This window comes from Prorops nasuta, unplaced genomic scaffold (genome assembly GCF_024137725.1).
Source record: "Prorops nasuta isolate Cenicafe-Biocafe unplaced genomic scaffold, Cenicafe_Pnas_1.2 PNAS00025, whole genome shotgun sequence".
NCBI lineage: Eukaryota > Metazoa > Arthropoda > Insecta > Hymenoptera > Bethylidae > Prorops > Prorops nasuta.
The window spans coordinates 3,721,042-3,733,048 of record NW_027116822.1 but is presented as its reverse complement, the minus strand read 5'-3'; the positions used below and the strand labels follow the sequence as shown (position 1 = coordinate 3,733,048).

Here is a 12,007-nt window from a genome sequence, read left to right as displayed (position 1 = left end):
TGAGCAACTTTGATCTAACAAAGTAATGTGATTCCACCGTTATCAGCCCCCAAAAGTAAAAGCCTATTTAATGGAAGAATTTCCATAGTAGTCAAAACTCCTTTAAAAGCGTCAGATCTAAGCTTCGAAGATGAAAATGAAGCCGTTGAATCCACTGCTGTGTAAACCCCTATTCTATTCGCCGTGGTTCCAATTATTAATTCTTGCTCGTATGGTGCCATACAGTGAACCGGCTCAGTTGCTCCCCTAAAATTCCAAATAAACTTAAAACTTTTTTCTAGTTACTTAATGTAATTGTTTAATAATTATTTATTATAAATTTTTCCAAAATTGCATCATACTTCATGTGAAATTTTAATTTTCCATCTATTGCACTCCAAGCAGCAATTGTTTGATCTAAAGATGAGCTAATTACAGTTGTATCATTAACAGCTTCCAATTGCAAAATCTAAAACAATCAATATTTATTCTAATATTTTTCGCGCTAATGTATTTCAAGGGCCTTTTTTATTTACCTCACATTCGTGGCCTTTCCAAGATGCTATTACCAGTCCAGTTCTAATATCTAAAACAGTTAAAAATCCAGATGCTTGACCCAAAGCTATCCAATGTCCACTAGGTGCAATTGCAATACACCTTATTAAACCAGAAGGATTAGCCGATACCTAAAATTTCATGGACAATCGTCTTATAGTCAATATTTAATAAATAAATCAATCTTTATAGGTGTATATTCAAAACAATTAATCAAGATTAATGTTATTACCTTCATTTCATTAACATGTTGAAATGTTCTGCAATCAATTACTCTCAATGTAATATCAGTTGTTGCAACTAGCAAAGTAGTATAATGAGATGGGCTGGCGGTTAAAGTATTCACAGGAGCTGAACGGCTATTTTCTGAAGTACCAAGCAAAGATCCCATAAAAGGATCCCAATAGTGAATTACCCCATCACAAGTTACAGCATACCTTAATGATTCTAAAAATGTGAGAGCTAAAATTGATTTTTTATGACCAGTATATGTGTATTGGCAGGAAGATGCTGTACTCCCATCCCCCTGAAAAAGAAAAATAACATTGATGAAAATCTGATTGTATAATTTATTAAAATATTAATCATTCACCTGGCTCCTTAGACTCCACAGCTTTACAGTCTTGTCTCGGCTTCCACTGATAAAGCTATTTTCATTATCTAGTACACACATGCATCTTACACTATTTGTGTGGCCCAGAAAACTTTGCAATTTAATCTGCTTAATGTTCAAAGCCGTATCTTTATCAGGTCTTCCTATTTCATGTTCCCAATATGCCAACCAATTCCCTCTCAACTGCCTACCAGCATAATTAGAGAAAACAGCCTCTCGTTTAGCTAAGCCTACAATTTCTGAATTTTGAGATTTCGAATCTCCTTTTGGAATTTCAAATCTATTCCCTACTACAGCAATATTCCCAAAGCTGCTGCTTAGCTTATCCCCAACCTCCATGCATTCCTTAGAATCATATTCAAAGCTAGAAAAGTTTGCTCCATCAGCTTCTGAAATGCAATTGAATAAACCATTGATCGAATTAAACAAATAAAAAAAATATTTAGAAATTTACCAACGACTGGGTAAACAATTTTCAATTCTTGTTCGCTCTTTTTGCAAAGTTCTCTGACGTGTCGATGATTTTTTAAGACGTAATCCATTGCTTCATTACTAATGTTTCTATAAAATAGCATATATGCCTTATGTGCAAATTCAGCAGTAAAAACAGCCTGCAACTCTTCATAAGCTTTATTCTTTTGAGAACTTAAATCAATCCTATCTACCATGGGTGGTGAATAAGAATCAGCAATTTCAGAATTTATTTGAGTACCGCTTATCTCTGTTGTTTTATCCTTCTCGCTTTTGACATCTTCTGTTGTTTCCTCTGCATTGTGAAAATTAAAAACTTTATCAAATATTAAAAAAAATCTCTGTATAGGAACTGCTAGTTGATTCTTTGTAACGACACTTCCCAGTCTAAGGCTCAGCATGAAAATTGCTTCAAGATACTTTTCTGCCAAAGCCATTCTAGCTACCACCCCATTTGGAAAATTAAATCTTGTAGTGGCTAAGATTCTGATAGTTGGGTGCAAAATTGACTTAATTATGGATTCAACAAGAGCATCCATTAGTGTAGCGTCACTCAGACATGTTGTAACATGATTAAACAACGCCAGACAAGAAATTAACCCTCCTTCCAAATTCTGAGTCAATTTCCTTTTGCATAAAGATAATAACTCTGCTAAATTTGCAAAATATTGAAGCAAAATAATCTGTTCTCCATACAAGCCTAGAAGTTCATAAGAAATATTAAGTAAAGAGATTTGAGAACTTACTAATAATTATTATCAAGTACAAACCAGCAATAGCTGTTAAACACTCCAAAACCTTCACAGCATTAGAATCACCCCACAAGATAATTTTATTCCAACCCAAGTCATGTTTGAGCTCTTCATCAGCCACAGTTAAATTTTCTTTACCTACATAGCAAAGTGTTAACATTCTGAACAAATTTCTAGATAAGTGTCTAGCAGTCAGAACAGGTCCTAGTCGATGAGACAACCAAATAATTGATTCAGCGCTCATTTCAGAAACAGTACATTCATTGGCCGCACTTCTTCTGTAATTATCCATTTGATTAGGTTCTTCCTGAATTATTTCAGGATTTTCAGTTCTAGCCTGAGAAACGTTTTCTTCGATTTCTGCACTAAGGTCTGATGTATTGCTGTTTGGATTAATATTTACAGACCCTTCAGTAAATGGAATGCCCTCACTAGAAGTTTTGCTACCAACATGGCATCCGATACTGCTGAATTCAATTATAGATTTAGAACCAGAATTTGAATTCTTTGGTATTGGAATCGTTGGAGATTTTATTACGCCCAATGGCGAGGTGTTTTCCTCTGTTATATCTTCATTAAGATTAAGATTCAAATCTATTTGGAGGTCAAGGTTGTATGGTGTATTTATGGCTAAAGAAGACCAATTATTTTCTTCAGATTCCATAATGAAAACTTCTTCTACTTCGTTATCCGTTGGGGCATGCCGATAATCAACCACAATTGGGCCTGAAGATGAGGAGACGTGCTCCGAATCAGCCGAAGAGTCTTCATCAAGGGGAGATAAAATTCCTTCTCCATTCGCCGATACAGTGCTCAAATCGCAGTTCCTAAATAAATGTTTGAATTTTTTAAACAAAATAAAACGATCAGATTGATATAGAAAGGAATAATTTAGTTTAATTACTTCAGATTTCCTGTTCTGTGATTCTTTGCACATGTTGATCCTTGTATATAGTCTCGATATCCCCCAACAGCTTCCACAAGAGGAGTGATAAAATTCTCGAGGAACCTTCGAAGTCCCAATCTCACCATGAGTTTTAGTAAAAAACTTCTGTGATACAATCTCATGGTTTTAAATTTTGCAATGGTCCTTATTGAAAGTATGTCTGTACATATTAAATTGTCCATTACAGATCCATTCTCATAAAGTCTCATAATTGGCACAAGGAATGTATTCGCTGCTTCCTTTGGTCCCAGGATTCTAAAAGTCAACAAGTCTTAAATAATAAAGTTTGATTTATTAATGAACATTTATTAATTATTATTATTACCTCGCAACTGGATCAAAAAGATGCCAAGCAGCAAGCACAGCGCTAAACGGTTCATCCATTATTTGTTTGATGTGCGGTATAATCAACTGTACAATTGGTTCTCTGGTAAAGTCAATTCTTGGTAATAATTTGTCTATCTCTCTAGCAAAAGCTTTGACTTTACATTCGCTAATCTTACATAGGAATTTTATTTTAGTTTTAGAGGGCTCATCATCTTCATCAGGTAGGACCACATTCACTTCTCTTGTTAAAGAATTGTACTCTTGCAGCATCTCTGCTACATTGAACAGGTACTGGCAGTATTTTGAAGAGGGGAATAAACTTCCTGAGAGAATTGGTTGGAGGAATTGATGTGCAGATGGTGGTGGTAAGCCCATGAAAGTTACAGTCGGATAACGAAAGGGAGAATCATAAATATCGCTGTTGTCTAAATTAAAGCTTTTTGGTATAGCATCGATTTGAAGTAACAAGACTACAGCATTTCGTACACATTTCGGCAAACTGTCTAGATTAAGCCTTAACGTGCTTAGGCATGTATTTAGTCTTTGAGCAAATGATATGGTCTCTGTGTTCCAGGTTGCTCGAAATTTGCTAGAGAGAAAGATCTCTACTATTAGGCAGCCTAGAATCTGCTGTTCTTTGATTCTACTGCAAGCAACAATTTGCTTGTAATTTGTTAGTTGGTCGTGTGAAACTGTGACAGGTTTGTAGACTTGATGAGTCACCTTGTTTATGAAAGTATGCATAGTCTCTACTTGTATTAGAGATGCAACAGGATTGTAGTCTTTTGGCAAGGTGATCGTTTGACTATTAGATTTATCGGTTTTGTTATCTTCAGTTGAGAGCAAAGACCCTCTCGAACGACTCAACAGTCTACTTAAAGCTAAGGGGGAGGATCTTGATGCGCTGGATGCTGGAACTGATAACTCTTCTTCTTCAAAGTCTGAGCTGTGTTCGTCATCATCGCTGATTTTACCACCTAAATTTTCACTTTCTGTAAAATTGATTTTATGAATCATCCCTTTTTATATATAACAAATCTCACTATAAAACAGTGCAATTACTTGTTCTGTTATTAATCAATGAAGCTTTAAGACGTGGTGCTACTTTATTCCAATATGGGGATGGAACAATTTTTTGAGGGTGAGGCTGTGTAAAAAGCTGAACAACTCCAGAGCCCATTAAATTTGTATGATTATCTACAAGCTGCAAGCATACATTCTTTGATTTTATTGCTGCTGACCCGGATAATCTGTAATTAAGCAACATTTATAATTTTTCCAGTATTCAAATTATTTATTTTTTGTGTGTAAGGTTTTATTGATCAATACTTGTATCCAAATGTTAAATCAATCCAATGATGCAATCTTTCTGAGACATAAAGGCCCTCCAAAGCTTCTCTATGCTTTTCAATAAAATCTTCTGGAGAAGTGGCCCAAGCAGGCACTTCTAAATCTGGCAAATCTTCGTGGATAGACTGGGATGAATAATTACAAATAAATTGATCAAGATCAAATAATGAAAGATTTATAAAAATTCATTTAAATCCTTGGTCTACATTTATTACCTTAAAAACACTAGGATCAGTGAAAAATTGTGGAATGCATTCATCAGGACTCCATTCATGCAATCTCTGAATGGAGGCTGGATATTCTCCTGGAACCCAAAGAGGACGAACGTGCTTGCACAGGACGGATTTGTCGTAACGACGTGAAAGATAAACATAGTAAGTTATTTCAGATAAAACATCTGAAACGTGATGTCCTACTTCCACTGATTGAGAATTATACGTTAAATCTAATTGCCTGTCGCCCTTATTCAAACGAAATTTCGATTTTGTTAAGTCTCTCCAGTTTCCTCCACATCTTGACATAAAATCCGTCACCCAGGGCATTACATGATGACAGCTTGGATCACCAAATTTTCTACCAGCTAGATTATTCAGTGCTGTTAAATAATCATAATTGCTGATGTAGTTTTGCACCCACATCTCACAAAGTCTTTCAATACTCTTATTTTTACCAAAATCTGGCCCTTTTATCAAAAATTTCTTTACTGGGTCATACTTTTTAAAAGCATCTTTGTTTATTTCCTTAGAATCTAAATTAATAAGTTCTGATTCAGGTTTTAAATAAATATTGTCACTTAACTTTGGTAATATCTGGAATGTTAGTGAAATATATATATCCTTTTAATTTACAATTACTTATTATATTTTTCAAAGATAATATTTAATAAATTATTACAAATTATGTCTATTACCTGGATTGTAAAATTATCCATAAGGAGAATATCACTGAGGTTAATTTCCCCTAACACTAACCCTAAATCATGCAAATCTCTAGAAAGTCGTAGTAACTGATAAATTAGGAAAAGCGGCTTCCCATGACTTGTGTTTAATGCTGCTGGACTATATGTTACGCACCTAAAAACATTCATTTTATTAAATTAAGTTACTTATAGTTTTTTATTAATTAATCTAATATCTTTTGCAATCTTACTCTCTGAGGGAATATTTTGCTGTTTGTTCATGAAATATAATAAATGCTGAGTTTGTTTCAATTGCAAATAACACTGGAAGTAAGTTACAATGAGATTCATTTTTGGTATTATGAGAAATTGACACTGTTGCTCCATCTTTAACTTGAATTATTGGACAGCTATACATTCTTGTTATTACTTCATGTATTATAGTAATATCATTAGCATTTGCAGAAACAGTAAATTGTTCTCTTTGTTCTACAGAATTCCAAGAATTGTAATATTTCTTGTGAACCTCTTTCCATAAATTTTTATAATTAGTTTCAGAAACATAATGCAATAGTTGAGTAAATGAGAGTTCTGTTTGTGATTTGGTACCAATATTATGCCTTCCTCTTGGTAATGGAATAGCAGCTTTGTGCTTTTTCTTATAAACCTTTGAAAAAAATATACTATTATCAAATAGTCACACAAGGAATAACTTGTATCATACCTTAGCATAGATCTTCAACCAATCTGGTCCAAGTATATCGTTAGATGGTTGGGCAGCAATTTCATCCTCTGTCAGTTTGTCATGACTAATAAAAGAAATAGGGCCAGCTGTCATAAAATTAGTGATCCAATGTCTGTTAACAGTAAGACAGATCCTGCCATCCTTCTCTCTTATGTATTTGGCAGGCACTCCTAACTCCTTTTTGATAATATCCATTCCTTCACCCTCCATGACATTGGTAATCACAATAAAAATAAAAGAGGCTACATGTTTAGAAAATCTTAGAAATGTGCCTCATTATAATCATTATTTATCTACTTTAAAGAGAGAATAGTTAATTATTAAAGATTTCAAAGCAAGCCATTTGATTGCTATGTTAGCATGTGATACTGCTTAAAAGGTTTGACATTCGTCCCTCCTTTTATTGACTTTGCATTCAGAAAAGTAACTTTACGTCAAACTCAGCTGATCTCCCTAATGTTGTTAAATTGTAAACAGACGTCTAAAAGCTGCCTATTTTCCGCAGTGTCAGCCAGTGTCAGATATACTGATTACTGATGTTTAGAATTTGGTCATGAAAAAATGGTAGTATATAGTATATGTTTTAGTAAGTCTGTAAAATAATCGCTATGGCTTTCCCTTAATTTTTCGATGCTTTTAGGAACCGCTTTGAAAAGACACCAGCGCTGAGTGCCGCTGAGCGCTCTACTTCGCGCGCCTATATAAAAAATTGCCAATTGAACAAAACGCTTGCCTCGTGTAAATGCGGACTTTTGGATGAAAAGTATGAAGATGTCATTAAAGAAAAAAATCTAATTGCTCTAGAATTGGTAGTGAAACAAACATTACGGGACCAAACGAATAAAGTGGTTCAAGAACAAATTTCCGAAATTCAAACGTTACTGATAAAAAATAAGGATTTGGACGAAGGAGCTGAACACTTGGGAAAAATCATTAAAACATTGAATAAAGAAAAAGCGATGTTGGAAGATAAATCATCATTCCTTTTAAACAATAATGAAAGGCCACAGTCAGAGCTTAGAGAAGCCGTTATAAAGAAGCAAATCTACAATGTTTCGTTTAAGCTACTTTTTATTACAAAGAGGAGAGACATTAATTTTTCACAAGAGACGTATGGGGTCTTAACGATGGGTCTGGTCGAGAATTTGATCCAGAGGTAGTTCTTTTTAAATCAATATTAACATCTTGCCCAGTAGATAAATTATCAGCTGCATTTGTAAGTTTTTTATCAAAAAATGTAATTAGCTTGTAGGGGCTATTTTTATCCAAAACTCCATTGTAAATCAGCAGATCGTCTACTAATATCTAAAATTTTTGTAATTTGAAATCTGTAACTGTTAAATTAACTATGTAATTTTCTTACCCCAAATTCTTTGACTCTTCTTCGAACAGTTTTTGTGTAATTCCAAATTTGTATCATTGATACAGTCACAGGCTCATTGAAGACAAGATAAATGCGATTTGTCTGTAAAACAAATAAAAGTTTAAACAGAATAATTAAACAATTATTTGAATATAAAGAAATTTAAAAGTTTTCCCCTACATGACAGGGTAAAATTGGTGCCAGCCATGAATGCTGACCATCCTTGGCATCATTTATTCCATCAACAAGTTTGTCAGGTGTACGAATATCATTATCAATACCTTCTATTACATTAACACTTTCTGGATAAGCTGCAATATCTTCAAAATAACCAAAGTTGTACAATGGAAATAAACAGATGATAAAGTAAACTTAAAATAAATATCAATTAGTACTTACTATCAGCAGTTAATTTAATTTCTTGATTAAAATGATTAAATATTTTTATACCATTTAATCCAACGTAATAAGAATCACCCCACGTCGAAAATATTATAATCTGATAAACAAATCCTTGAGGATTTGTACAGGATTCATAGTCTAAATTATTAGGAATATTTTGGATACTATCCATAGAATCCAAATTGTTAGGTAAACTGTTAGATAAAGACCATTGTGGTTTATTGATAAAACTAATATCTTGAACAAAATCATAATGACAATTTCCTGGTGCTCTTCTCAACAGGAATCCTTCAAAATCGTCGGCAAATACAATTTTTGTATCTAATTTAACCAGCAAGCCTTTTATCCCACAATAGGAAAGGTCCAATGAACTATTATAGTTCCAAATTCTCATTCCTGTTAAATAAACCTCAGAGGGAAAAGTAATATTTATAATAACTGCATCTTTTTCTGAGTAGCTAGTCATCCACATGTGATTCATATCAGTTGTGATATTATTATCGTCTATTATAGCCATTAAATTTGTACTCTCTGTATTACAACTTAAGTTAATATTTGTTAATGCTATTGGTAAGCCTTGATCATCTAGCAAATTTAACCCAGTAAAGCCTAAAGTTAAATAATCCGAAAATAAGAAGAAAGAAAGAGAGAGAAAGGGGGAGAGACAGTAGGCAAACACAAAACAAAATATTATTTACCAATGAGATTTGGAGATCCCCAATTGGAAACTAAAATTAATTGAATTTCTTTGCATGCTAATAAAACAGCATTTAAGTCACTGTGATAAATTGATTTTTGATCATTTGAGCAACCTTCTCTATCTTGTAATTTCTATTGATAATGGAATATTATAAAATGTTAGAAAAGTAATCAAATAATAATGCTTAACAATAGTCTTACATTGCAATCAGTGGTAGCTGTTTTAGGCCTGTTGATTTCTTCATGTGCATATCTAATATTTTCTTCATGTGACTCCAAAAAAACTGCATCATTTTGATATATAAGTTCTAAAATGTCCTCATCAATAGTAAATAAAATTGTCTGTAAGTAATTTGGTATTAATAGGACATTAAATTAAAATCAATTGACATAGCTTACATCACCAAAGGAATTAATTGATCCACAGGTATCGCCGGAAGCTCTAGCAATTTCACCATAAAATATAACAGTGTCATCTAATTTAATAATAATATCTTTGGCACCTCTGTAGGAATGTATTCTAGATTTGTTGTAGTTCTAAAATCCAAACTTTAAACAGTTTTTACATTTTTAGCTTATTGAAAAAGAATTAAAACATAAAATAAAAAAATTACCCATATCCTTATCATTGCTATTGTCATAAGCTCTTTAAAAATCATATAAATACGTTTCTCCCCATGATATAGAGCTAGCCATAAATTTGCATCATCTGTTGTTTTATTCTTTCCATTTATTAAATTGCTTACTGACTGCTCATTTAAAGTATCAAAATCTTTCTCATCCACATATATCTATAAAAATTATATACAACAAAAAATTATAACTACTATTATAAAGGAAGCAAACAAAATATTTTAAATAGCATCTACCTCATTAACAGCTATTATTTCTCCACAATTGGAAAAGATTTCAATTCCATTTAGTCCAACATATTCTCTGTCTCCCCAGGTACTGAGTATTTCAATTACTAATTTTTTTCCAGATGGCAATTCTGGTACAATAAAATTCTCAAAAAATTGTTCTGCAACCAATAGATATTAGAAAATAATTAAATACAAACTTAAGTGCAAGCTATTGCACTGACCTGACGACTCAAAATCTTGAGGATTAAAAAGGAAAAAGTGTGAAATGGATTTCTTCAAGGTTTTTGACAATTTTCTGCTTCATTTGTTTCATTTTTAATTTACCTACCTTGGAAATATCTCTCCTCATTATAGGACTCCTGAATATAAGATACATCCATATTTTTTTCAAGATCTGCATTATTAAATTCGTTATCTTGCACTGAGTATTTATTTACTTTTTTACTTGGAGTATGCACTATTTTCACTCTATCTTTTAGCGGTGTTTTCCTTACGTCATTTTTCGCAACATTAATGGATGCCATCCCTGATAAGTAATCCGTTTTCCTCTTTATCAAACCTATTAAAATATTTTTGTTAATTTAATAGTCACATTAATCAATCTCTTTACAAATTAAAACTTAAATTGATATAAAAACCTCTTGGTATATTAACAGCTGGTTTTAATGATTGTATTTTTGAAGAGTTAAAAGATGGAGTATAAGTTTCGGCCGAATTTTTGTTTAATGCAATTCTATCCTTTCTCTGTTGTACATCACTTTCCAGCTCACTTAAATTTTGTTCTTTTGGCAAACTTTGATAGGCAGATTTCTCCTCATCTGTATCTAAATACTTGGAGAAACCTGTCTCTTTAGGAAAGAGATCAAAATTGGTCCATTTCTCACTATCCTTTTTTCTGACATTTAAATCTTTTTTGTTCTTTTGTTTCTCTATGTACTCATCTAAGAAGCTAAAGTCACTATTAGTAATATCTAATTTTTCTCTCTGTGCAATAGCAGATAAGGCTCGATTAGAAGTTTCCTTAATTTTGTCTTGACATTCGTCAGTGGTCGGCGAGGAAGGAAGAGATTTACTATTGCTTGTTTGCAATACAATTTCTCCATTGAAATCTTTTAAATTAGTTAATCTCAAGTAATTTGTTTGGTCCAGCGACGTTTCTCTTAAAGTAAAAAATTAACCATATTAAACACATTTCTGTTTAAAATAACAGATATTGCTATGTTTACTCTTTGCTATGCTCCTTAAAAGAATGTGTCCTGGCAGGTATTAAATAATCGTTCCCTTTCTCTTTGGAAGTTAAGTCTTCCAGTTGCAGAGAGACGAAATCGTCATTCGGATTTAACTTTTTAATATTTCTAAAAAATGAGAAAAAAAAATGAATGTTACAACATAAATAAAGCAATAAAATTATTATACGTACTCGGTCATTTCCATCAGCCATGGTGGTAATTTTTTTAAAACGTCATTTGATAAAGATATAGTATTATTTTCCATGCTACTAATTTAAAAATTTAATTGAGCATTACGATTTATCTTTTGTAATTTATATTTTATGAAGTACGGAAACATATGATCTATGCAATTTAGATCAAGTTCTTAATTAACAAACAAATTTTAAATATACGAATTTTTTGTATTTGCATTATTCAAGCATGTTGAGTTTTCATTAGAAACTGCGCACCAATGCTGACGCTTAACAAGAATTGACAAAGCCGATGTGACGACAGTATGTGTATCCCTGGTTTGCTGACTGAATAGACTGAGTACAATCACGAAATTACGATAGCTGCTGACTGTTTGTCAAAATTACCATGGAAACCAACGGAAACCTTACAAGTCAGTGACCGCTAAAATCGCTAGAATGGCCTTGCAAACTTTTTAAATAGCTAAGTATAAATATATTATAACTCTTTCTTCCTGTTAAAAGGAATCATAAAATGATGTGAAAGTGATTTAATAAGTTTAATTATTAAAAATAAAATAAAATAGGGAAAAACTAATATTAATCAGAAAAAAACAGTTTAATACTAAAACTGTTGATTAT

General features: G+C 32.5%; 2 protein-coding genes across 3 annotated transcripts; both read right to left on the bottom strand.

Annotated features, from left to right (window-relative positions):
• Window positions 1–14: 14 nt before the first annotated feature.
• Wdr81 (WD repeat domain 81) lies at window positions 15–7,151 on the bottom strand. 2 transcript variants are annotated; one of them, XM_066741340.1, is made up of 15 exons: window positions 6,616–7,151; window positions 6,143–6,558; window positions 5,904–6,066; window positions 5,209–5,802; window positions 4,973–5,118; window positions 4,706–4,893; window positions 3,642–4,635; window positions 3,275–3,571; window positions 2,389–3,197; window positions 1,602–2,318; window positions 1,127–1,536; window positions 767–1,060; window positions 516–665; window positions 342–448; window positions 15–246 (listed from the first exon to the last, which is right to left on the bottom strand). In XM_066741340.1, the coding sequence occupies exons 1-15, from the start codon at window positions 6,844–6,846 to the stop codon at window positions 15–17; spliced, it is 5,748 nt and encodes a 1,915-aa protein (XP_066597437.1). In that variant the 5' UTR covers window positions 6,847–7,151. The 2 variants fall into 2 exon arrangements, with proteins under 2 accessions (XP_066597437.1, XP_066597438.1); XM_066741341.1 differs by having other exon boundaries at window positions 1,127–1,533.
• Window positions 7,152–7,347: 196 nt separating this feature from the next.
• LOC136782144 (protein KATNIP homolog) lies at window positions 7,348–11,817 on the bottom strand. The gene is made up of 13 exons (XM_066741345.1): window positions 11,384–11,817; window positions 11,190–11,318; window positions 10,602–11,122; window positions 10,292–10,522; window positions 9,970–10,121; window positions 9,715–9,891; window positions 9,500–9,637; window positions 9,302–9,442; window positions 9,100–9,232; window positions 8,399–9,010; window positions 8,180–8,319; window positions 8,000–8,101; window positions 7,348–7,941 (listed from the first exon to the last, which is right to left on the bottom strand). Exons 1-13 carry the CDS (start codon window positions 11,455–11,457, stop codon window positions 7,729–7,731), a joined length of 2,763 nt encoding a protein of 920 aa, XP_066597442.1. The 5' UTR covers window positions 11,458–11,817; the 3' UTR covers window positions 7,348–7,728.
• Window positions 11,818–12,007: the final 190 nt, after the last annotated feature.